The sequence below is a fragment of the Nerophis lumbriciformis genome, linkage group LG32, assembly GCF_033978685.3.
Source record: "Nerophis lumbriciformis linkage group LG32, RoL_Nlum_v2.1, whole genome shotgun sequence".
In the NCBI taxonomy this organism is placed as follows: Eukaryota; Metazoa; Chordata; class Actinopteri; order Syngnathiformes; family Syngnathidae; genus Nerophis; species Nerophis lumbriciformis.
In genome coordinates, this window is record NC_084579.2 from 502,752 (window position 1) to 525,311 (window position 22,560).

At 40.2% G+C, this 22,560-nt stretch overlaps 3 protein-coding genes, 7 non-coding genes and 1 pseudogene across 10 annotated transcripts; 2 read left to right on the forward strand and 9 right to left on the reverse strand.

The window, feature by feature from the left end:
* Nucleotides 1-3,014: 3,014 nt before the first annotated feature.
* On the reverse strand, nt 3,015-6,187 carry vac14 (vac14 homolog (S. cerevisiae)). Its single transcript, XM_061981240.2, has one exon. It carries the CDS (start codon nt 5,998-6,000, stop codon nt 3,679-3,681), a length of 2,322 nt encoding a protein of 773 aa, XP_061837224.1. The 5' UTR covers nt 6,001-6,187; the 3' UTR covers nt 3,015-3,678.
* A 3,087-nt stretch (nt 6,188-9,274) lies between these two features.
* Nucleotides 9,275-9,346, forward strand: trnae-cuc (transfer RNA glutamic acid (anticodon CUC)). Its single transcript has one exon. It is a non-coding gene; the product is annotated as a tRNA-Glu (tRNA).
* Nucleotides 9,347-13,202: 3,856 nt separating this feature from the next.
* LOC133620563 (small ribosomal subunit protein uS17) lies at nt 13,203-14,830 on the reverse strand. The gene is made up of 5 exons (XM_061982149.1): nt 14,764-14,830; nt 14,190-14,330; nt 13,932-14,007; nt 13,582-13,711; nt 13,203-13,379 (listed from the first exon to the last, which is right to left on the reverse strand). Exons 1-5 carry the CDS (start codon nt 14,776-14,778, stop codon nt 13,256-13,258), a joined length of 486 nt encoding a protein of 161 aa, XP_061838133.1. The 5' UTR covers nt 14,779-14,830; the 3' UTR covers nt 13,203-13,255.
* LOC133620710 (small nucleolar RNA SNORD35) lies at nt 13,445-13,524 on the reverse strand. Its single transcript, XR_009817552.1, has one exon. It is a non-coding gene; the product is annotated as a small nucleolar RNA SNORD35 (small nucleolar RNA).
* Nucleotides 13,777-13,861, reverse strand: LOC133620717 (small nucleolar RNA SNORD35). The gene has a single exon (XR_009817557.1). It is a non-coding gene; the product is annotated as a small nucleolar RNA SNORD35 (small nucleolar RNA).
* LOC133620708 (small nucleolar RNA SNORD35) lies at nt 14,071-14,155 on the reverse strand. Its single transcript, XR_009817550.1, has one exon. It is a non-coding gene; the product is annotated as a small nucleolar RNA SNORD35 (small nucleolar RNA).
* A 1,269-nt stretch (nt 14,831-16,099) lies between the features above and the next one.
* On the forward strand, nt 16,100-16,858 carry polr3k (polymerase (RNA) III (DNA directed) polypeptide K). The gene is made up of 3 exons (XM_061981259.1): nt 16,100-16,343; nt 16,408-16,495; nt 16,622-16,858. The coding sequence occupies exons 1-3, from the start codon at nt 16,233-16,235 to the stop codon at nt 16,747-16,749; spliced, it is 327 nt and encodes a 108-aa protein (XP_061837243.1). The 5' UTR covers nt 16,100-16,232; the 3' UTR covers nt 16,750-16,858.
* A 1,774-nt stretch (nt 16,859-18,632) lies between these two features.
* LOC133620067 (small ribosomal subunit protein uS17-like) lies at nt 18,633-21,391 on the reverse strand (annotated as a pseudogene).
* Nucleotides 20,054-20,133, reverse strand: LOC133620709 (small nucleolar RNA SNORD35). The gene has a single exon (XR_009817551.1). It is a non-coding gene; the product is annotated as a small nucleolar RNA SNORD35 (small nucleolar RNA).
* LOC133620718 (small nucleolar RNA SNORD35) lies at nt 20,389-20,473 on the reverse strand. The gene has a single exon (XR_009817558.1). It is a non-coding gene; the product is annotated as a small nucleolar RNA SNORD35 (small nucleolar RNA).
* LOC133620719 (small nucleolar RNA SNORD35) lies at nt 20,683-20,767 on the reverse strand. Its single transcript, XR_009817559.1, has one exon. It is a non-coding gene; the product is annotated as a small nucleolar RNA SNORD35 (small nucleolar RNA).
* Nucleotides 21,392-22,560: the final 1,169 nt, after the last annotated feature.

The following is a 22,560-nucleotide window of genomic DNA, read 5'->3' on the forward strand; positions in this document are numbered from 1 at the left end:
CAACGTTGTTTTAAAGGACGTGTACGTTTAATCAGGGTTGTATCAATGTCTGGTGCCTGCGGGGAGGTAGTTGTGTTGCTGACTGTCAGGACCACTTCTTAAGTCCACATGTAGTCCCTGGATCACATACAACAAGGTAACATTCATGAGTGGATAAGAGGACACACAAGTTAGCAACACAACAACAACAATGATCAAACTTACAACTTACTTGTATATAGCTTTTTTTTAAAGATGTGTAGCAAAGCCTGTTCTGACCTCTACCAATTACTGGAAAAATATTCTTCTTAGAGTGTCTTTTTCGTCTTTTTTTGAGTGATGCTGCGGAATTTAAAAAATGCACATCTATGCATACATGCACATCACCTTCTCAAAAGTACATTTGATCAATGGACTTCATACAAGGACAGTAACATTTGATCAATAGACTTCATACAAGGACAGCAACATTTGATCAATAGACTTCATACAAGGACAGTAACATTTGATCAATAGACTTCATACAAGGACAGTAACATTTGATCAATAGACTTCATACAAGGACAGTAACATTTGATCAATGGACTTCATACAAGGACAGTAACATTTAATCAATAGACTTCATACAAGGACAGTAACATTTGATCAATAGACTTCATACAAGGACAGTAACATTTGATCAATAGACTTCATACAAGGACAGTAACATTTGATCAATAGACTTCATACAAGGACAGTAACATTTGATCAATAGACTTCATACAAGGACAGTAACATTTGATCAATAGACTTCATACAAGGACAGTAACATTTGATCAATGGACTTCATACAAGGACAGTAACATTTGATCAATAGACTTCATACAAGGCAACACTGTATGTTCAGTGTTGCCGTTTTGAAAGATGGTCTTGTTGACATAAAGTTGTGTGGGGACAGGAAGTTGTTATACTTTAACACCAAACTCCCTTTATGCACAAACACAACATAACTTTGTTTATGCACAAACACAACATAACTTTGTTTATGTAGAAACACAACATAACTTTGTTTATGTAGAAACACAACATAACTTTGTTTATGTAGAAACACAACATAACTTTGTTTCTGCAGAAACACAACATAACTTTGTTTCTGCAGAAACACAACATAACTTTGTTTATGTAGAAACACAACATAACTTTGTTTATGTAGAAACACAACATAACTTTGTTTATGCACAAACACAACATAACTTTGTTGATGTAGAAACACAACATAACTTTGTTTCTGCAGAAACACAACATAACTTTGTTTATGCACAAACACAACATAACTTTCTTTATGTAGAAACACAACATAACTTTGTTTATGTAGAAACACAACATAACTTTGTTTATGTAGAAACACAACATAACTTTGTTTATGTAGAAACACAACATAACTTTGTTTATATAGAAACACATATTAATCCATATTTTGAACACAGGACTTTACTTTTCTCTCCAGCCAGTCTGCAGTCTCGTCTTTAAACAGCAACTTTGATTGATTGATTGATTGAGACTTTTATTAGTAGATTGCACAGTACAGTACATATTCCGTACAATTGACCACTAAATGGTAACACCCCAATAAGTTTTTCCACTTGTTTAAGTCGGGGTCCACGTTAATCAATTCATGGTAACTTCTAGTTCAGGTGTTGTACCGAAATCAGTTACGCATCGGAATGTGTAACTCCAGGGGGCGATATGTTCCCATGACGTTTGTTTGATGGTTAAACGGCAAGCCCAAAGAGGAGGAGAAGAAGAACGCTTGCGTAAATGGCGTAAACTATCCTTAATGCTGAAACGTCAGTTGTCAGAATTTCAGCATTAATAAATGACACATATTCTGGAAATCAATGACTTACTTTCATTATAGTATGAGTCCATTGTTATTATTAATGCTGAAATTCTGACAACTGACGTTTCAGCATTAAGGATAGTTTACGCCATTTACGCAAGCGTTCTTCTTCTCCTCCTCTTTGGGCTTGCCGTTTAACCATCAAACAAACGTCATGGGAACATATCGCCCCCTGGTGTTACACATTCCGATGGGTAACAGATTTCGGTACAACGCCTGTTTCGGAATATAAATACAATTTTGTTTTTGTTTCTGCAAACTGGACATTTTCGTTTTTGCTAAACAAAACATGAAATTAAAATAAAACCGTTTTTTTTAAATCCAGGTATTTCTTTTCAACTCTTAGTTTTTTTGGGTCGGGGCTGTATTTCAAAATAAAATTCAGATAAACCATTTATTTGAAGTTTTTATGGAGGTAAATTGTTGTCCTAATTATTAAAGCTTTTTTTTTTTTTTTTACACAGAATTCATGTGACTGAACTTTTTGCGTTTGAATTTTGTGAACTGAATTCTTTTACATGGAATTATGCTGACATTTTCATTGAAAATATATTCAGTGTAAGAAAAATTTCAGTATATAAAAATTTGCCCCGGATTTTTTTACACTGAAATTTTAAAACACTGCTTTCTTTCAATGAAATTGTCGGCATAATTTGAAAAATTAAAATGCAAAAAAATTCAGTATGAAAAAAAAGCTTTTACAATAAAGACACAAATTAACCTCCATATTTTTTTTTTCCCAATTCCTATTCATTAAATGAAAAATCCGAGCCTGATGCTTCACCACAATGAAACATTACCACAGACATTTTACGTAATAACAGTATGTTATAATTCTGCAGTTTTACCTTTAAAAATATAAACAATGTTGTATGACAATGCACACAAGCAGGAAGTATCCTGTTTGTTGTTCATGTTCATGCACAGAAGGGATCACATCGTCGCAAATTGAGAGATTTTTGAAATGATTTCTACAGAGTGGGAAATTGTAGTACAATACAATAATAACTATGTCTCGCAACACCTAAAACAAGCAATGATGTTTCCCCGGGGGCAGAATAAATAATGAAAGGGTTACTTTTTAGAGGGAAACTTGCTCTACCAGTCTTTAATTTGCAAGTGGTTTGAAGAAGAAGACAGCATGGAAACGGTGTCCACTTTATTGATGATAAACGCAGTGCTTTGGAGCAACATGTTTACAATAAGTGAGAGGGATTCAGTAGCTACAAAAAGAGGTGTAGCGACAACAAAAAGCACAGCAAGAAGCTTTAAAAAGTCCAAGTGAGTGAAAGCTTTGCAACATGCGGGTCACATGACACTGCAGCCCTGTGACAATACAACAATGTCCAACATATTAGATACAAACACCACCTGACTGTAAGTCACATGACACTGCAGCCCTGTGACAATACAACAATGTCCAACATATTAGATACAAACACCACCTGACTGCAAGTCACATGACACTGCAGCCCTGTGACAATACAACAATGTCCAACATATTAGATACAAACACCGCCTGACTGCAAGTCACATGACACTGCAGCCCTGTGACAATACAACAATGTCCAACATATTAGATACAAACACCGCCTGACTGCAAGTCACATGACACTGCAGCCCTGTGACAATACAACAATGTCCAACATATTAGATACAAACACCGCCTGACTGCAAGTCACATGATCAGCATCATCAAGATGTAGCAACATCCTTTACTTAGTCAAATCCAATAAATGAGTGCTGAAATGTGTTTTTCCATGAAATACTCCTGGTTACAGTGTAAGCTCCATTGTTGTCCACACCTTCTGCTTCCTGCCTCACATCAACTTCCTGTCGGGCAGCTCGGACGCCCGTCCCGAGCGCTGGTGGCGCACCTCCAGGTGTTTGCTCTGCACGCAGTCGAAGTGCAGCAGCAGCTGGTCGTAATCCACGTGAGCCTGCGAGGCCCGCTCGGCGCCCGGCCTGCGCCCGGCGTCCGCGTGCTCGGAGCCGTCCACCGTCCTCATGAGCTCGGGGTTGGGCACGCACTGCAGGCGGTGCGAGAGCAGCTGGAAGGCCTGGCTCTGAGGCAGCAGCATGAGGAGGCCGTAGAGGGCCTTGATCAGGTAGGGGTTGTTCTCCACGTCCAGCATCTGCAGGCGCAGGTAGGTGAAGATGGGGCTCTCGATGAGCTGCACCAGCTTGTCCACCTCCACCAGGAAGTCCACCGTCACCTCCAGGTCACCGAACCTCTGGATGAGGGCGTAGGCGTGCCGGTAGTTCTGCGTGAGGAAGCAGAGCGACACGGTGGCGACGGGGTTGTGGCACCAGGAGCGGTACAGGCAGCAGAAGAGCGCGCCGCTCTCCGCCGTGCGCAGGTCCTTCAGCTGGTTGCGCAGCTCGAAGAGCTCGGCGGACGTGAGCAGGATGGTGTTGAGCGTCTGCACCATGGTGGACGCGAACTTCAGGTCCTCCTCCTTGAGCAGGATGTCCGCCATGGAGTGGAAGATGTTCTCGGCGTGGAGGAGCAGGCAGAGCTGGCGGATGATGAACGCTCCCCTGCTCTCCAGGAGCTTCCTCTCGGCGCTGAAGCGTTTCAGGAGGTTGATCATGAACTTGTAGAAGTAGGAGTTCATGCTCGGGGTGGACGGGGACGACTCGCCCGTTTTGGCGCCCGGCTTGCTCCCGGCCGGCACCTTCAGCTCCAGGCCGTCGCAGGTCAGCGTCGGGTCCGTCTGTCCGGCCGGAGAAGAGGCGATCTCGGCCAAGACTTCCAGGTCTTTCAGTATCACCTCGTCGGACTCGTCCGAGAGGGTCTTGAGCAGCACGGGGAACAGGCTGTCGGTGTGGCGGAACATCTTGCGTGGCGTCTTGATGTAGAGGTGGTAGAGCCACTTGAGCACGGCGATGCGGGTCATCATGCCGGTGGAGGAGTCGCGGAGGTGGCGTTCCAACACCTGCACGATGGCGTCCAGGTCCAGAGTCACCTGAGACCTGTCGGCGCTCGCCGGAGCGAAGAAGCTGATGTTGCTGAAAGCGACCACATCCTGTGAGGCGCTGTCGCCGCTGTCTGGCTCCGCCCTGATGAGGCCGTCTTCTTTGGACGGAGACTCCTTCTCCTCCTGCTCCTCGTCATCCTCGGGCGTGACCAGTTTCATCAGGCCGTGGTTGCAGGCGCTCGCCGCTTCTTTGGTGTTCTTCTTCCTGTCGTCGTACGAGAGGCAAGGAAGCACGGCGGTGAGGATCCCCGAGGAGTACGGCAGCACCACCCGGCCCGCCAGCTGGATGAACTCCCTCATCCAGGTCATGGCCGTCAGCTGGATGAGGTCGTTGGTGAGCTTGGCGTCGTCCGCCACCTGGCAGTGGATGACCAGGATGTTGGCCATCTCGGCGAACTTCACGCTGGACGGCGTCTTCTTGATCTCCTTCAGGAACTCGCCCAGGACCACCTCGCATGTCCTGCGGATCTCCTTGCTGTTGTCCCCCAGGATCTGGAAGAGGCCGTCCAGGATCTCGGGGAGGTAGTCCAGCAGGTTGATGTCAGGCACCGACTCCAGGACGTGAATCCAGGAGATGATGAACTGCCGGGCGTACTGGTTGTTGGAGTAGATGCGCTCTCTCAGCAGGGGGACAAACGCCACCAGGTCGAACTTGTTGCTTTCCGTCACGATGTCCTTCAGGAGTCGGTCTAACAGTTCCGAGCCGCTCTTGACGTTGGGGTCTGGGTCTGCGGCCAGCTTGCTGAGGCCGTCAAAGAGCAGGTTGAAGTGGGGCAGCACGGCTCCTCTGGCCACCTTGACGATGTTATACAGAGCCTCGCAGGCGTAGTAACGCAGACGACTGTCCGAGTCGTTGAAGCACGTCAGCACGGGCTCCATCAGCTCCTTCAGGTACGAACCAGAGTCTTTGCCCAGCGCGATGGAGCACGCAGCCAGGCCGATCAGACCTCCTTTGCGGCTGTGCGGGTGCTGCGAGAGCGCGAACTCCGCGGCCAGGATCTGGATGACATGTCGGATCTGCGTGGAGTTGTTCTGGGCCACGAACTCTCGCACCAGCTTCTCGATCTCCAGAGCCGCCACTTTCCTCTTCTCGTACAGTTTGTCATTCAGGGCGCGCACGATGTTGGCCGTCAACGGCGAAAAGTCCTTTTCCGTGGTCATTGTTTTATTCTTTTCTATTCCTGACAAAGACAATTCCTGATCAAGACTACTTCTTGATCAAGACTACTTAAGGACTGGAACGCCAACAAAGAAATGATGATCAGCAAAAAGGATCACTTGACAGAACCAGGAAGCGGAAAGTAAATGCAACGCAGCTGACCGGCTACTTCCGCCGGAAATGTTTTTTTTTTCCATTCTTCTTCGTTTTGTGGCGTGTCGCAACCAGCACTCACCTCATTAATACACGATTATGTACGTGTTTTATTGTATATTTTTTACGTACACCGTAAAAAAAAAAAAACATGTTTTTTTTCTTTTACATCGTCACTGTTTTTTTTACGGTAAATGTTTGTTTTGCTTTAGTTCTTCTTCGTTTTGTGGCGCGTAGCAACCAGCGTTATTATGTGCGTAACGCCACCTGCTGTAGCGGAGTATGGCTGCCTTTGTAACTGAATCACATTCGAATATAAATGAATAAGGACTCACCTCATTATAATATTACATGATTGTGTACGTGTTTTATTGTATATTTTTTACATACACCATTATAAAAAATATATATATATATTTTTTTTTACATCATCACTGTTTTTTACGGTAAACTTCTGTTAATATAGGTCAAGTAGATTTTGAAGTATTTATTTAAATTTTAATACATTGTATATTACATGTTTATTATTAGATCCTACAAAACTTAAAAAGATATGCAACAGCATGTTTTCCTGTCAAAATGGAAAGAATGAGTACACTTTATTGACGCACACTATTGTGGCGGCCCTTGAGTTTGACACCTGTGATGTACGCCATACCTACTTCACATTATTAATATTAATAATAACATTATGGTTGACAACTGTTATATTTGTAATAATATTGAAAGTGGGAGTCATTCATTTTTGGAATGGGACACTGTACATTTATTTTGGGAGGAGATAAGAGGTTGGTTGGGAGACATTTATAGAGGTGTCCCAATTCAATGGCGAAGAGATTAAATTAGGATTTTTTTTATAGACGATAGCAACCTAGAAATGATTATTAATATTAGTCTGTTGCAAGCTAAATTTTTCATTCATAAAATAGATTTGAAACCCAAATTCTCCCATTGCAGTCATAATTGAATATAATAATAATATATGAACAAATGTTATTAAATCTTAGAAAATGTTAAGAGAAAATAAGAAAAAAAATCTATTGAATTATTGTCTTTATGTGATAATTGTTTTGTTTTAGATAAGCCCATTTCTTCGGGATTTTTTCCAAGTGTAAAAAAAAAATCGGGATTATTTAAATTTTTGTTTAAAATGTCAGATCAGCACAACAAATATTGTAGCAGCACTTGTATTCCGAAAAGAGAAGTCAAGTCAAGTCCAATTCAGTGCCTTTGTCAAAACGTGCATAGTCTAAGAAATGGTAAATTGTCGCCCTCATGTGGTCATAATGAGTAAAGCATGTTACAATACTTAAGTACGTACCTAACATTGAACTTATTTTGTATAGTTTTCTATTACTGGAATAGTAATTATGCGTGTATTGACCTCAGTTTCGTAAATATTAACCTTATGGCTATTTCAACTTTATTTTGAAATTTCAGATCAACACTCGCATCCAAAATCGGAAGCAAAATCAAGCCTAAATATTGCCCTTATTAAAGGGCGTATATACAGTGATTTGTCGCCCTCTTGTGTATATAATGAGAACAGCATAAGTAACGACGTAATAAACGATAATACTATGAGCTTTATTTGTGTATAGTGGGCTATTACTGAAGTAATAATTATGAATATATCATATCAGGCAAATCCTCCATTACTATGATAAATATTATGATAAGCATATCAAACACTTGACTATTTCAACTTTTTTTTTTTTTGGAAATATCAGATCTCAGCCAAAAACGAGAAGTAAAGTCAAGCCCAAATCAGTGCCTTTTTGTAGAAGGGCGTATGGTGATGTGTCGCCCTCTTGTGTTTATGATGAGAACAGCATGTTGCAGTTTATTGTTGAACAACCACGTGACACGTGTGTGTTACACACATCACTGTCCGACAGTGCTTCAGTATGCGCCCATTCAGCGGCTGCATAGAATTGTATTATGACTCATTCAAGTTCTACTGAGGAAATGGTCATTACTTAGTAATTATGAAACATCATTATTACAAATGAATACTAAAAATGGTAACTGAATACAAATGATTAATTATATCTGACGTAGGTCAGTTATGTGATTGTGACGTGTTCTACAAAATTAACACACAATCACAATAATTATGATTTCGTGTGCTGTAGAGGCACAATATAATAATCTCTGACATGTATTCAGCTACAAGATCTGCAAAATGTCCAGAAAATAGGAAAATAATGAGCCCATTACCAAACTTATTCCATACCATTTAGTGGTCAATTGTAGGGAATATGTACTGTACTGTGCAATCTACGAATAAAAGTTTCAATCAATCAATCAATCCTTTCATATCGATAGGGACCACAGCTGTGACTATTCTCACTAGCGCCCCTAGTGGTAGGAGCCACTGATCTCTGTCAGATTGCAACCTGACTTGATCTGCAGTTCAATAATATTAACACATAAGAACATTAATTATGATGTGTTGTACAGCAGAGGTAAAATATAATGATCTCTGACATTTATCCAGCCAATAGAGATGACAACATTTGAAGAAAAGAAAGGAAATAATAAAGCCCATTGAAAGTCGATAGTGTCTCACTAGCGCCCCTGGTGGTAGGAGCCGCAGGTCCCAGGACAACCCCGGTGATGGTGCCCTCTTGTGTTCATAATGAGAACAGCTTGCTAAAAGAAGTAAGCACGGCACTGTGAAAGATAAGCGATGATAATATGAGCTTTATTTGTGTATAGTAGGCTATTACTGAAGTAGTAATTATGAACTGACTTACATTGTGTAAATATTATGATAAGCAGGTTAAACATGAGACTATTTCAGCTTTATTTCAAATATCAGATCAGCGCTCGCATCCAAAATGAGAAGTAAAATCAAAACCCAAATCAGTGCCTTTTTTGTAAAAGAGCGTATGGTGATTTGTCGCCCTCTTGTGTTCACAATGAGAACAGCATGTTGAGACAAATAGGTACGGTAGTGTGGAGGATAAACACATCCATCCATTCGATAATACTATTAGTAAAGTTTATAATTGTTACATTACATCCATCCATCCATTTTCTACGGCTTGTTATGTAATAATTATTGGTAATCGATCGTGCATTTGATACATATACTACAGCAGCGTCAGTCGCCGTCAGTCCCTGGTGGTCTAGTGGTTAGGATTCGGCGCTCTCACCGCCGCGGCCCGGGTTCGATTCCCGGTCAGGGAACTTTGTTTTGCTAATATTCCCACTAGTTGTGTCTTTTTTTGTATCATTTACTGCGCACAAAGGCTGACATGTCATGACATCAGCAGGGCTATTGTTCCAGATGATCAGCAGGGCTATTGTTCCAGATGCTAAGGACCTCGGAATGGACTTTTCCACCTGCTTTTTGCATCACTTGATATGAAAATACAGAAATAGTGTACATCATTTAAAGAGCTATCTGTTGGACGACCAGGATTTTAGTACATTTTACACTATTCTAGTACATTCTGCATAACATAACACTTTTTAATATACATTTAAAACCCTTCCTTGTGGTTTTCATAACATTAAATGGTTGTTCTTAGGTCAACAGTTTGTTTTACACATCATCTTCAAGCATACTTGTCAAACTTGAGACCTCCGATTTCGGGGGGTGGGGGTGTGGTTGGGGGCGGGGCGTGGTTAAGAGGGGAGGAGTATATTTACAGCTAGAATTCACCAAGTCAAGTATTTCATATATATATATATAAGAAATACTTGACTTTCAGTGAATTCTAGCTATATGTATATATATTTATTTTATTATATATATATATATATATATATATATATATATATATATATATATATAAGAAATACTTGACTTTCAGTGAATTCTAGCTATATATACAGTATATATATATATATAAATAAAAGAAATACTTGAATTTCAGTGTTCATTTATTTACACATATACACACACATAACACTCATCTACTCATTGTTGAGTTAAGGGTTGAATTGTCCATCCTTGTTCTATTCTCTGTCACTATCTTTCTAACCATGCTGAACACCCTCTCTGATGATGCATTGCTGTGTGGCACGCACAAAAGTGCTTTCATCAAATGCACTAGAGTCTGGAATCTTCCATCTCTCCCTAGCATGGCCCAAAACCGGTCAATCTTTGCCTCCTGAGGAAGATCTTCACTGCCAAGCACTTGGTAGTAAATTACTTCATCCCAGAGGCTATCCAGGTCCAATCGCAGCTGCGGCTTGGAACTTACAAGCGTATTTCTTCATCTTACTCGTCGTCGGCGTCGCCATGGCTGTATCTTCCTCGTTCTTCTGCTTTGTCTCCTTGTTGTGTGTGCAGTTGATTATGGATGCATTATTTATCAATCTGCTTCAAAAACATTACTTGGGGAAATAAAACAGGATCCAATCACAGGCTTTAAGGTTATGTTGTGGAGCTACTAAATCAACCCCAGTTGCAGCATTACAAGTACAAATTAATGAAAAACCTTTAGACATGAGGAGAGATCAACTGTCAGCAGTTTATTGGGCAAACTTAAAAGGGTCCAAGCAAGGACATCCAACCCATCAAGTGCTACTAAACTGCCAAGAAAAAGAGAAGAAAAAAATGAATAGTTTTGGGTGGATAATAGGAGACATATGTAATAAAGCTCAAATTGATCATATTAAAGTTAGCCCTACAGTACCAATCCCTGCAATGCCACCGTGGATGTATGAAAACCCAAATGTAAACATGCAATTACTAAAGAATAGAAATTTAAATAGTTACCAGATAGAACAATGGATTGAGGAAACGTTTTTAGACAACATCATGGTGTACACAGATGCATCAAAAACTATAAATAATAAGGTAGGAGCAGCAGCTGTTATCCCACAAGGAAACATAGTATTAAATAAAAGAATTAGTGATAAGTTATCTGTTTTTACGGGAGAATTGGTAGCAATTTATATGGCAGTTGATTGGATAGAGGAAAATAAAGCAAAAAAAGCAGTCGTGTGCTCGGACTCCAGCAGTGCATTGATGAGCATAAAAAACATAGCATCAGAAACAAGACAAGATTTAGTTGATGAAATAGTTCAGGCAGTCTACAGAATAAATAAAGCGGGAGGTGTGGTAACATTTCTTTGGCCTCCTGCTCATGTAGGAGTTGAGGGGAACGAATTAGCTGATAGATATGCAAAACAAGAAAGCACTAAAACAGAAGTAAACATGGAGATTAAGCACAGTAAAGAAGAAGTGAAGAACATCCTTAAGATAGAAGACAATAAAAAGATAATTGGAATAAGGAAAGAAAAGGTAGAGAGTATTACAAAGTCCAGAGGAGAGTAGGTGTAATGAGAGGAGGCAATAGAAATAGGAAGGAAGAAGACATTATTACTAGAATGAGATTAGGACATACATACTTAAATAGTTCATTAAAATTAATAGGGAAACATACTACAGGACTGTGTGATTCTTGCCAACAGATAGAAAGTGTAGGACATGTTTTAATACATTGTAGGAAATACAAGAGAAAGGGAAATACTGGAAAGTAAGTTAGCGAAAGAGAATATTAGGTTAGCAGTGGAAGATATATTAGGACTGAACTCAGAACACATAGGATATAAAGCAATATACACATATTTTAAAAAACACTGGGTTGAATAAAATAATATAGAGTAAGGATCCACCTCGGTCCACACTCCATTACAGTAGGTGGCGGTAATGCACACCACAAGGTTGCTTGCCAACCGCCATAAAAATACAAAAGAAGAAGAAGAATGTTAAAGGCAGACGAACTGCTTTACGGTAGACGAAAACGTGACTGCTGTTGTTGTGTGTTGTTACCGCGCTGGGAGGATGTTAATGAAACTGCCTAACAATAAACCCACATAAGAAACCAACAACTTGCCCTCGATCATTCTACAGTTATAACGTGATTGGGCAGGCACGCTGTTTATATTGTAGCGTTGGACGGGTTTGACAAATGTCTTTGCTTGAAGATGTCAAGAAATGCTGATTCAAAGTGCGATCATTTCAACTTTTAATGATCACGTCAATTTTAAACACACACACACACAAGTGAAAGCAAAACATACTTAGTCAACAGCCACACGTCACACTGAGGGTGGCCCTATAAAACAACATTAACACAGTCACAAACATTGTACCACACTGTGTATCCACCAAACAATAACGACAAACACATTTCGGAGAACATCCGCACCGCAACACAACATAAACACAACAGAACAAATACCCAGAATCCTTTGCAACACTAACTCTTCCGGTACGCTACAATATTGTGGGAAAGCGGATGTGAAAACAGGCTGTCCTCACTCAGGTCGCATGGAGCTGGAGGGGGCGTGGCCTCCAGCTCTGCCTGAATTTCGGGAGATTTTCGGGAGAAAATTTGTCCCGGGAGAGGCGCTGAATTTCGGGAGTTTCCCGGAAAATCCGGGAGGGTTGGCATGTCTTCAAGCCGCTTTCTGACAAGTCTCTTCAGGTCTTATTCACATGCTTCCACTTTGACAGCATACTCTCCCCGTTAAGTGTTGTACAGCTGAGCTTTCATATGAAGTCTTGACAGTAAGATTGAACTATACGCTACTTTGTATTAGAAATGGCAATAGCGGAGAATGCTTGTGCATGTACGAGCCACTGTACCACGAGAGGCAAAAAAAAAAAAAAACTTGACTACAGCGCAGAGGTCTTTGGGTAAACTATACCATATATGGAGATATCCACTGTCACACCTAGGAAAATTGTTCCATAGATATCTTCGCCATGCCTTGTTGGTTATATTTCACATTTTCAAGATTCATACTGATCCTATCTTATTTTTAATCTTGTTTTATTTCCTTTTTGGTTGTAAGATTTTGCGAGCAATGTTTCGTGGAGCACCATCGCAAATATAACAAATTACTTTTGGTTCATTTGGAGCAAATGTGGATTCGGGTGAATTTAGATTGATCTATGATATTTAAAAACTACACTTAATATGAGCATTATAAAGTAGCTTTGATGTGATTCAGCTTGTGTATACGATGTGATGGGCTTTAAACATGCTAGAGAGAAGGGGAAGTAGAAAAAATGACCAGAAAATTATTTTAAACAACTTTCATTTATTGGAAAACCACCTTATTTCCATGGTGTACCTAAAACTTCTGGAACTGCTTCTTGGCTCCAGCAGCCTTGGTCACTTTGAGGACATTGAACCTCACGGTTTTGCTCAGCGGTCGACACTCTCCGACGGTCACAATGTCGCCGACAGTGACGTCCCTGCGGAAGAAAACCAACCTTTAAGCAACTGTAAGTTTATTCAGTGACCAATGAAATTGGACTGAGAGACTGCATCAGCATTGCCATAAGGCGATATCGTCAGGTTTTAACTAGGAAGACCATCGTGAGAAAAACATCATTTGCAGCAAACCATCATAAATGACAGAATTGTATGTATTCGTGGTAAATTAAGACTAGTTACCTAAAGCATGGTGACAGATGCACAGACAGGTTCTTGTGCCTCTTCTCAAAGCGGTTGTACTTGCGGATGTAATGCAGGTAGTCGCGTCTGATCACGATGGTCCTCTGCATCTTCATTTTGGTCACCACACCTGCACGCCACGCATTAAAAATGTTAGTCAGCAAGCTAAAATGACACATTCTCTTGATTAATACTGTCACAACATCAGCTATGCCATCTGGCATTGTCCTCACAGCCTGGCAGGCTTGGAAGACCATCGTGAGATAAAACATCATTTGTAGGGCAGTGACAAGAGAACTTATTATACATCAAGACAAACCAGATGTTTGTAGTTCTGTATGTTAACTGACCAGAAAGGATTCGGCCACGGATTGAGACATTCCCGGTGAAAGGGCATTTCTTATCAATGTAAGTGCCATCTATAGCCTGAGGGGGAACAAACAAGTATAGTTAGTTGTTTAATAAACCCAAGCTCAATTAAAGCTGTCTCCAGCTGCATCAGCAAAGCCAAAAAGGCACTATCATCAGAACCCTGAAAGGTTTAGAAGACCATCGTGAGAAAACATCATTTGCAGCTTGACAATAGGAGTAACAAAAGTAATATTGACCTCTCTTGGGGTTTTAAAACCCAGCCCGACACTTTTATGGTAACGGGGGATCTTTTCTTTGCTTTCTTTGCCACCATCTGCTACCAGAACACGTTTTTTGTTCTGGAAGATGGTGGGCTGTTTCTGATAAGCCCTCTCGGTCTGCAAAAGATAAAAAATAATTAAGAAAAAACATTTGGTAGCAAATGCTAACTAGCACCCGCACAATACTATAATACACATTGAATAGCCTTACCAGATTTTAATAAAACAATACAATAGATGGTTAATGATAAACCATGCGTGTTAAAGGCTGGCAATAGCAAAAATAGTAAAGTAAAAGACGCTGCGGTAACAAGGTGCAAAAGCAGGAGGCTAAGCTAGCACCGTTAGCTTCCCGGTAGCTAACTTTAGCGTCACACGCGGGTGTCCAGCTCGACAACATTCCTCATGTAAACCACTGCTCCTCTTATTAAATGACATTCATGGTTGTTTAGAACACTTGATGGTATGTTCCAACAAGAAACTGAGCTAATGTGTTTACTAAAGCATAAAAATGTTGATTTAAAATCTTAGGCCATTTTCTACAACCTACTTGTGCGTCCGCCATCTTAGCCAGCCGAGTTGTAAAGAGGTTGTGACATGCGCACAACCGACGGACGTAAGCGAGCAACCGGAAATGACGTGCGAAATATTTGCTTTTATAAAAGTGTTTGTATTAAATAAAACAAATATGGCTTTATTATCATATAGACGTCCAGCTTGAAATGGTTCAGAAACAGAATGCTTCAATGCATAAAACAGAAAATAAGTCAACACTAAAGTTATATATATTTCGATATATAAAAAAAAATCAGTTTGTTAAACATAAGATGATCATCCAGATGTAGTCTTTGTCCATAAACTTATTTGAGTACTTGGTGAAAAGTGAAGTCAAGTGAAGTCAAGTCAACTTTATTTATATAGCACGTTTACGACAACTTTTAAATTGAACCAAAGTGCTTTACAGGTTAAAAAAAAGCATTGAGCAAAAAACAAAACAAAAAACAAACAAACAATGAATGAGCTGAACAAGATAGAGCAAAAGCAATACTGTAAAAGGGGTCGAATAAAAAGTAAAAAAATGCTAAATAAAAATAAAAATAAAAGTGCGACAAATGGCAGAATAGGACGGCTTTGATGTTTAAAAATATGAATAATTAAAACATTACAAAATTTACCAATTCAACGAACCTTAAATTTCAGAAGTCTAAAGAAATGAGAGTGGTGAGGACGGCAGAGAAGATCATCAGGACTCCTCTTCCTCCTATCCAGGAGATGGCAAAAAGCAGCTGCCTGACCAGGGCTCAGAAAATCTGCAGAGACTCCTCCCACCCCCACCAAGGAATGTTTTCACTGCTGGACTCTAGAAAAAGGTTCCGCAGCCTCCATAGCAGAACCTCCAGGTTGTGTAACAGCTTCTTCCCTCAGGCCACAAAACTGTTGAACGCATCATAATAATCCCCTCAATTCCCCGCAAAAATGGATTAAGTGGCTGGAATATAAAGACAATATAACATACATCCATAAACGTGGATGCATATGCAAAAGTGCAATATATTTATCTGTACACTAATCTATTTATTTATATCTGCACCTTATTGCTCTTTTGTCCTGCACTACAACCAGCTAATGCAACATTTTGTTCTTATCTGTACTGTAAAGTTCACATTTGGATGACAATAAAAGGAAGTCTAAATGTGTATCATAACAATAATAATAGCTGTAACAATCATATATATATCATTACAATATGGTAGATGTGGTTTGTTTAGAACATATTCTGCATATGTAGCAAGTGTTTGTGAGTGCGTACATTATATTTTTAAGTATATATTTAAATGCCAACCAAACGGCGTAATGATAAGTTCTAACTCCTAGTTTCCACTCGAGTTCTAAAAAGAGTAACACATCACTCAGCGGCTAACTTCCGGTTTGAACTATGCGTGGTTTGGTTACAGGATCAACCGAACCTTTTCAGCGTGATATTACACTTATATCGACTAAAGGGGAGTCTTTGCTAACATGCTTCTTTTTTGTCCAACCTGCGGGAACGTTTTGATCGTGGAAGAAGGACAGAAGTGCCTGAGGTTTGCGTGTAACACGTGTCCCTATATACACAATGTCACCAGAAAGGTAGGTCATACACGCACTTACCTATTATATATTGTGACATGACCAGGACTTGTATGAACTGCAGGTCAACACCAGGAAGTATCCCAAGCTTAAGGAGGTGGATGATGTCCTGGGTGGAGCTGCTGCTTGGGAGAACGTGGATTCTACTCCCGGTACGTTGCCATGACAACACTCGATGGAGTCATTTGAGAATGTGCTGTCAAACACAGTAGACCGGAGGCATTGAACAAGTGTTCATATTGTCCAAGAAGATAACATTTTATAACATCTTTTCACAGAAACCTGTCCGAAATGTGACCATCGTCGGGCGTATTTCATGCAGATTCAGACACGATCTGCAGACGAGCCCATGACCACTTTCTACAAATGCTGCAATGCCCAATGTGGACACAGATGGAGAGATTAACATGCCTTTTTTTCAATCTAAAGACATTTTATGGTAAATGTACTTGTGTGATCCACACTATGTCTATTATTTAAACACACAATGACAATAAAGAGCCAGCAAAAAGTGATGTTCAGACTTTTATTGATAAAATAGTGCCTGTATACAATGGTCAAAACAAACCTTGACGTACATTTAGAGAGCAACACAGACCTGCATGTTTCCCCACCAGCACAAGGGCATACAGTACTAATGTAATACCTTCTGAAGAAGTAGATTTGTCTTGTTGTACAGCTTAGCAACTCAAACACAAGTCAGAAATATGCCGTTATTTAGGCTCAGCGTTTACGTGAGCTACACAATGGGCATGCTGTCAAATCATTGTTTTAATGCCAATAGGTACTATATGTAACAGCCTATTTTAGTAATTATGTTAATTGTAGACTTAAGTCATGCTTGAAAGCAATGTAGGTCATCATAAAGTTAAAAAAAGGGGTCATGGGGGACTAATGACCTTGATATCAATGTAACTTGTTCTCAAACATTCTTAATTACTGCGGCGGTGGCAAACATTCAGCCTACGGTTAAGATAAAATCTACCATGAGTGCCAAAATCTGCCTACGCTGGTACAGAGACAGTTTGGAACCTTCGCTTTGCACATATCCAGATTAAGTGCAACGATATTAACACAAAAAGCTTTCACTGTGATGGCAGACAGGCTTTTATGATGTATCAGAGGGAAACATGTCCTTAAAGTGCAAATGTTTGCCTTATTAAAAGTACATCACGGAACAAAGGGCATAAACGAGAAAATTGCTGTTATATAATTATGTGCATACTGAATCAAGCTTGGAATACTAAAATTAAATATAAAAGTCAAAAATGAGCAAGACGTTCACATTTGAGATAGGAGTTGTGAAAAAGAGAAATAAGTCAGGACGGACACACAAATGCTCAGTTTTCAATTTGAAGATGGGAAAACAAAGAATAAAATACTTTACATAAAAAGAAAAACAATTAAAAAAGATCAACCCCAGCCGGGTTGCTTCATGGCGAGATTCACAGATAAGTTCAAATAAAGTGATAAGTTTCACAGCGATTCTTAATGTTGAGTCTTCTTCAGTGACACGTGTAACATGGCCTTCACTTAATACAAATAAAAAGCAGTCAGTGGTGTGCATGAATGTATGAGGTTGAAGACAGACTGTATATACACAAACCAAGAAGGGTGGGGAAAAAGCCTGTAACTACCAGCAGGGGGAGCTGTGTGTGCATGTCGGTGGTTAACATACAGCTGTCAATTATCGCCCCCCCCCAAGCCAAACCCCTCCTTTCTCTCTGATTTTTCAGATTTTCTGACCCAGCTTTGTGCCATCGCCCCATCTGTTCTCCTCCTGGGTGAATACATTTTCATGTCAACGACACAAATAATAAACCTGCTTCTGAGTTCCTGGATCTACTACACTGTCTCAACTTCACACATGTCAACTTCCCCACTCACACCCGTGGTCATACCCTAGATCTCGTCTGCTCCTCTGGCCTCACAATAAATCACCTCTCCAGTCTTAACATCAACATCTCAGATCACCTGGCTATAATTATGGAAATCAACACCCCCTCCCTCCCAAAAACTCATGCAAAATATCCTTCCGGAATATCAAATCCATCTCCCCCTCTGCTTTCTCAGTCTCCCTCACCACCATATCAGCCTCCGCTCCCAACAGCCCAGATCACACCTGCAATTTAAAAAATATATATCATTATTTATGTCCACGTTTATCTGTTTTTAAAAAAAACTCACCCGACGAAGAAGCAGAAGAGTGTGTTCATGAGGCCAACGTTGTACGAGATGCGCATGACGATGGCCTGCTGGCAGTGCGGACACACCGTCTGCACCGGCGACGTCTGGAACATCTCACTCTGGAGCACGGTCACGGCGCCCGGCGGAGCCATGACGGTCGCCGTGTGGCCCCCTATATGGACGAAGGGGCCAGGGCCCATCTGGTGTTGATAGGGGCCGGGCGGAGGTGGAGAGTAGGCGCCTCCTTTATTAAAAACACAACAATCCTCTTAATCACTGTTAAATGGTTCTGGACATGACTACGATAAATTCATTTCATCTAATTCATATTTTCATAGCAAGAGCATTAAAAAAACTGATTACGTCGATTATAAAAGCTTTCTAGAAAATAAAACCTTTAAGTCACCTTTTAATGTAATACAATAACACTGCCTAAGGCTGAGCCAATCAGCTGTGATTGGTTTGGTCTCATCTAGGGGCCAATACTACTGTGGGTTTACTTCATTTATTCTCAGAAATGTTTCATTTAAGCCAGTCCTTCTCAAATAGTGGGGTTTCCCTCCGTGCAGTGCAATGTGATCGCCTGGCAGCGTCGCCTTGGAAACGCTGGAGACAAAAGTGGTGCGCTTTGTGTTGCAGAACACCTACTTTTTTTTTATACCTTCAACAAAGAGGTTATGTTTTTTCCAAGGTGTGTTTGTTAGCAACATAAAACAGTTATGGATAGATTTTGATGCATTTCTCAGGAAAAGTCCATGAAACAATTCCTTTCATCTACTACGATCACACTTCAAATTCTGCCAATTGTGTTCCACGCCCCCCACCCTGCGCAGAGGATTCTGGGAAATGTAGTTTATTTTTGGACCTGGAAAGAAAAACTACACTAAGTTTGTTTGATACTGTCACGGCATTGTGAATACTTTTACACTGCAATACCACTGTATCTACAATACCGTTACACCCTGAGTTGAAGCTACAATATTTGAAGAACGATGGCGAGAGACGATTGTATGAGTAAAGTCAGTGACCCTTTAAAAAGGCTAAATTATTTTATTATTAATGATTACCATATATTTTTATATATAGTTATGCCATATTTTCAATTGTTGCTGCTTACAATGTACTTTGAGTTTTGTTTTAAGTGTCTTGAGACTTAATTACTTTAATGAAAACGACTGGCAACAAATCTAGCGTTTTTCTGGTGTTATTATAGACTGTAATCTACTACTGTCCCTCAATGTCCCCGACGAAAAACGAGCTGCAGCGAGCATGACGTCAAAATTATTTTAAACAGGTTTCATTTATTGGAAAGCTACCTTGTTTCAATGGTGTAGCTAAAACTTCTGGAACTGCTTCTTGGCTCCAGCAGCCTTGGTCACTTTGAGGACATTGAACCTCACGGTTTTGCTCAGTGGTTGACACTCTCCGACGGTCACAATGTCGCAGGCGGTGACATCCCTGCGGAAGAAAACCAACCTTTAAGCAACTGTAAGTTTATTCAGTGACCAATGAAATTGGACTGAGAGACTGCATCAGCATTGCCATAAGGCGATATCGTCAGGTTTTAACTAGGAAGACCATCGTGAGAAAAACATCATTTGCAGCAAACCATCATAAATGAAAGAATTGTACGTATTTGTGGTAAATTAAGACTAGTTACCTAAAGCATGGTGACAGATGCACAGACAGGTTCTTGTGCCTCTTCTCAAAGCGGTTGTACTTGCGGATGTAATGCAGGTAGTCGCGTCTGATCACGATGGTCCTCTGCATCTTCATTTTGGTCACCACACCTGCACGCCACGCATTAAAAATGTTAGTCGGCAAGCTAAAATGACGCATTCTCTTGATTAATACTGTCACAACAACATCAGCTATGCCATCTGGCATTGTCCTCACAGCCTGGCAGGCTTGGAAGACCATCGTGAGATAAAACATCATTTGTAGGGCAGTGACAAGAGAACTTATTATACATCAAGACAAACCAGATGTTTGTAGTTCTGTATGTTAACTGACCAGAAAGGATTCGGCCACGGATTGAGACATTCCCGGTGAAAGGGCATTTCTTATCAATGTAAGACCCATCTATAGCCTGAAGGGGAACAAACAAGTATAGTTAGTCGTTTAAAAAATCCAAGCTCAATTAAAGCTGTCTCCAGCTGCATCAGCAAAGCCAAAAAGGCACTATCATCAGAACCCTGAAAGGTTTAGAAGACCATCGTGAGAAAACATCATTTGCAGCTTGACAATAGGAGTAACAAAAGTAATATTCTTTACCTCTCTTGGGGTTTTAAAACCCAGCCCGACACTTTTGTGGTAACGGCGGTCTTTTCTTTGCCACCATCTGCTGCCAGAACACGTTTTTTGTTCTGAAGATGGTGGGCTGTTTCTGATAAGCCCTCTCGGTCTGCAAAAGATAAAAAATAATTAAGAAAAAACATTTGGTAGCCAATGCTAACTAGCACCCGCACAATACTATAATACACATTGAATAGCCTTACCAGATTTTAATAAAACAATACAATAGATGGTTAATGATAAACCATGCGTGTTAAAGGCTGGCAATAGCAAAAATAGTAAAGTAAAAGACGCTGCGGTAACAAGGTGCAAAAGCAGGAGGCTAAGCTAGCACCGTTAGCTTCCCGGTAGCTAACTTTAGCGTCACACGCGGGTGTCCAGCTCGACAACATTCCTCATGTAAACCACTGCTCCTCTTATTAAATGACATCCATGGTTGTTTAGAACACTTGATGGTATGTTCCAACAAGAAACTGAGCTAATGTGTTTACTAAAGCATAAAAATGTTGATTTAAAATCTTAGGCCATTTTCTACAACCTACTTGTGCGTCCGCCATCTTAGCCAGCCGAGTTGTAAAGAGGTTGTGACATGCGCACAACCGACGGAAGTAAGCGAGCAACCGGAAATGACGTGCGAAATATTTGCTTTTATAAAAGTGTTTGTATTAAATAAAACAACTATGGCTTTATTATCATATAGACGTCCAGCTTGAAATGGTTCAGAAACAGAATGCTTCAATGCATAAAACAGAAAATAAGTCAACACTAAAGTTATTTATATTTCGATATATAAAAAAAATCAGTTTGTTAAACATAAGATGATCATCCAGATGTAGTCTTTGTCCATAAACTTATTTGAGTACTTGGTGAAAAGTGAAGTCAAGTGAAGTCAAGTCAACTTTATTTATATAGCACGTTTACGACAACTTTTAAATTGAACCAAAGTGCTTTACAGGTTAAAAAAAGCATTGAGCAAAAAACAAAACAAACAAACAAACAAACAATGAATGAGCTGAACAAGATAGAGCAAAAGCAATACTGTAAAAGGGGTCGAATAAAAAGTAAAAAAATGCTAAATAAAAATAAAAATAAAAGTGCGACAAATGGCAGAATAGGACGGCTTTGATGTTTAAAAATATGAATAAATAAAACATTAGAAAATGTACCAATTCAACGAACCTTACATTTTAGAAGTCTAAAGAAATGCGGAGAGTGGTGAGGACGGCAGAGAAGATCATCAGGACTCCTCTTCCTCCTATCCAGGAGATGGCAAAAAGTCGCTGCCTGACCAGGGCTCAGAAAATCTGCAGAGATTCCTCCCACCCCCACCAAGGAATGTTTTCACTGCTGGACTCTAGAAAAAGGTTCCGCAGCCTCCATAGCAGAACCTCCAGGTTGTGTAACAGCTTCTTCCCTCAGGCCATAAAACTGTTGAACGCATCATAATAATCCCCTCAATTCCCCGCAAAAATGGATTAAGTGGCTGGAATATAAAGACAATATAACATACATCCATAAACGTGGATGCATATGCAAAAGTGCAATATATTTATCTGTACACTAATCTATTTATTTATATCTGCACCTTATTGCTCTTTTGTCCTGCACTACAACCAGCTAATGCAACATTTTGTTCTTATCTGTACTGTAAAGTTCACATTTGAATGACAATAAAAGGAAGTCTAAGTCTAAATGTGTATCATAACAATAATAATAGCTGTAGTAATCATATATA

What these genes read in the sequence shown, in the direction of transcription:
- vac14 (XM_061981240.2), bottom strand. Translation starts at nt 6,000, where the DNA reads ATGACCACGGAAAAGGACTTTTCGCCGTTGACGGCCAACATCGTGCGC.
- LOC133620563 (XM_061982149.1), bottom strand. An exon ending in CCGTGGCCGAATCCTTTCTG is followed by an intron (nt 13,712 to 13,931) that starts GTCAGTTAACAT and finishes CGTGGCGTGCAG; the next exon opens with GTGTGGTGACCAAAATGAAG. An exon ending in CATCTGTCACCATGCTTTAG is followed by an intron (nt 13,380 to 13,581) that starts GTAACTAGTCTT and finishes TTTCTTCCGCAG; the next exon opens with GGACGTCACTGTCGGCGACA.
- polr3k (XM_061981259.1), top strand. Translation starts at nt 16,233, where the DNA reads ATGCTTCTTTTTTGTCCAACCTGCGGGAACGTTTTGATCGTGGAAGAA. An exon ending in TACACAATGTCACCAGAAAG is followed by an intron (nt 16,344 to 16,407) that starts GTAGGTCATACA and finishes TATGAACTGCAG; the next exon opens with GTCAACACCAGGAAGTATCC. An exon ending in GAACGTGGATTCTACTCCCG is followed by an intron (nt 16,496 to 16,621) that starts GTACGTTGCCAT and finishes ATCTTTTCACAG; the next exon opens with AAACCTGTCCGAAATGTGAC.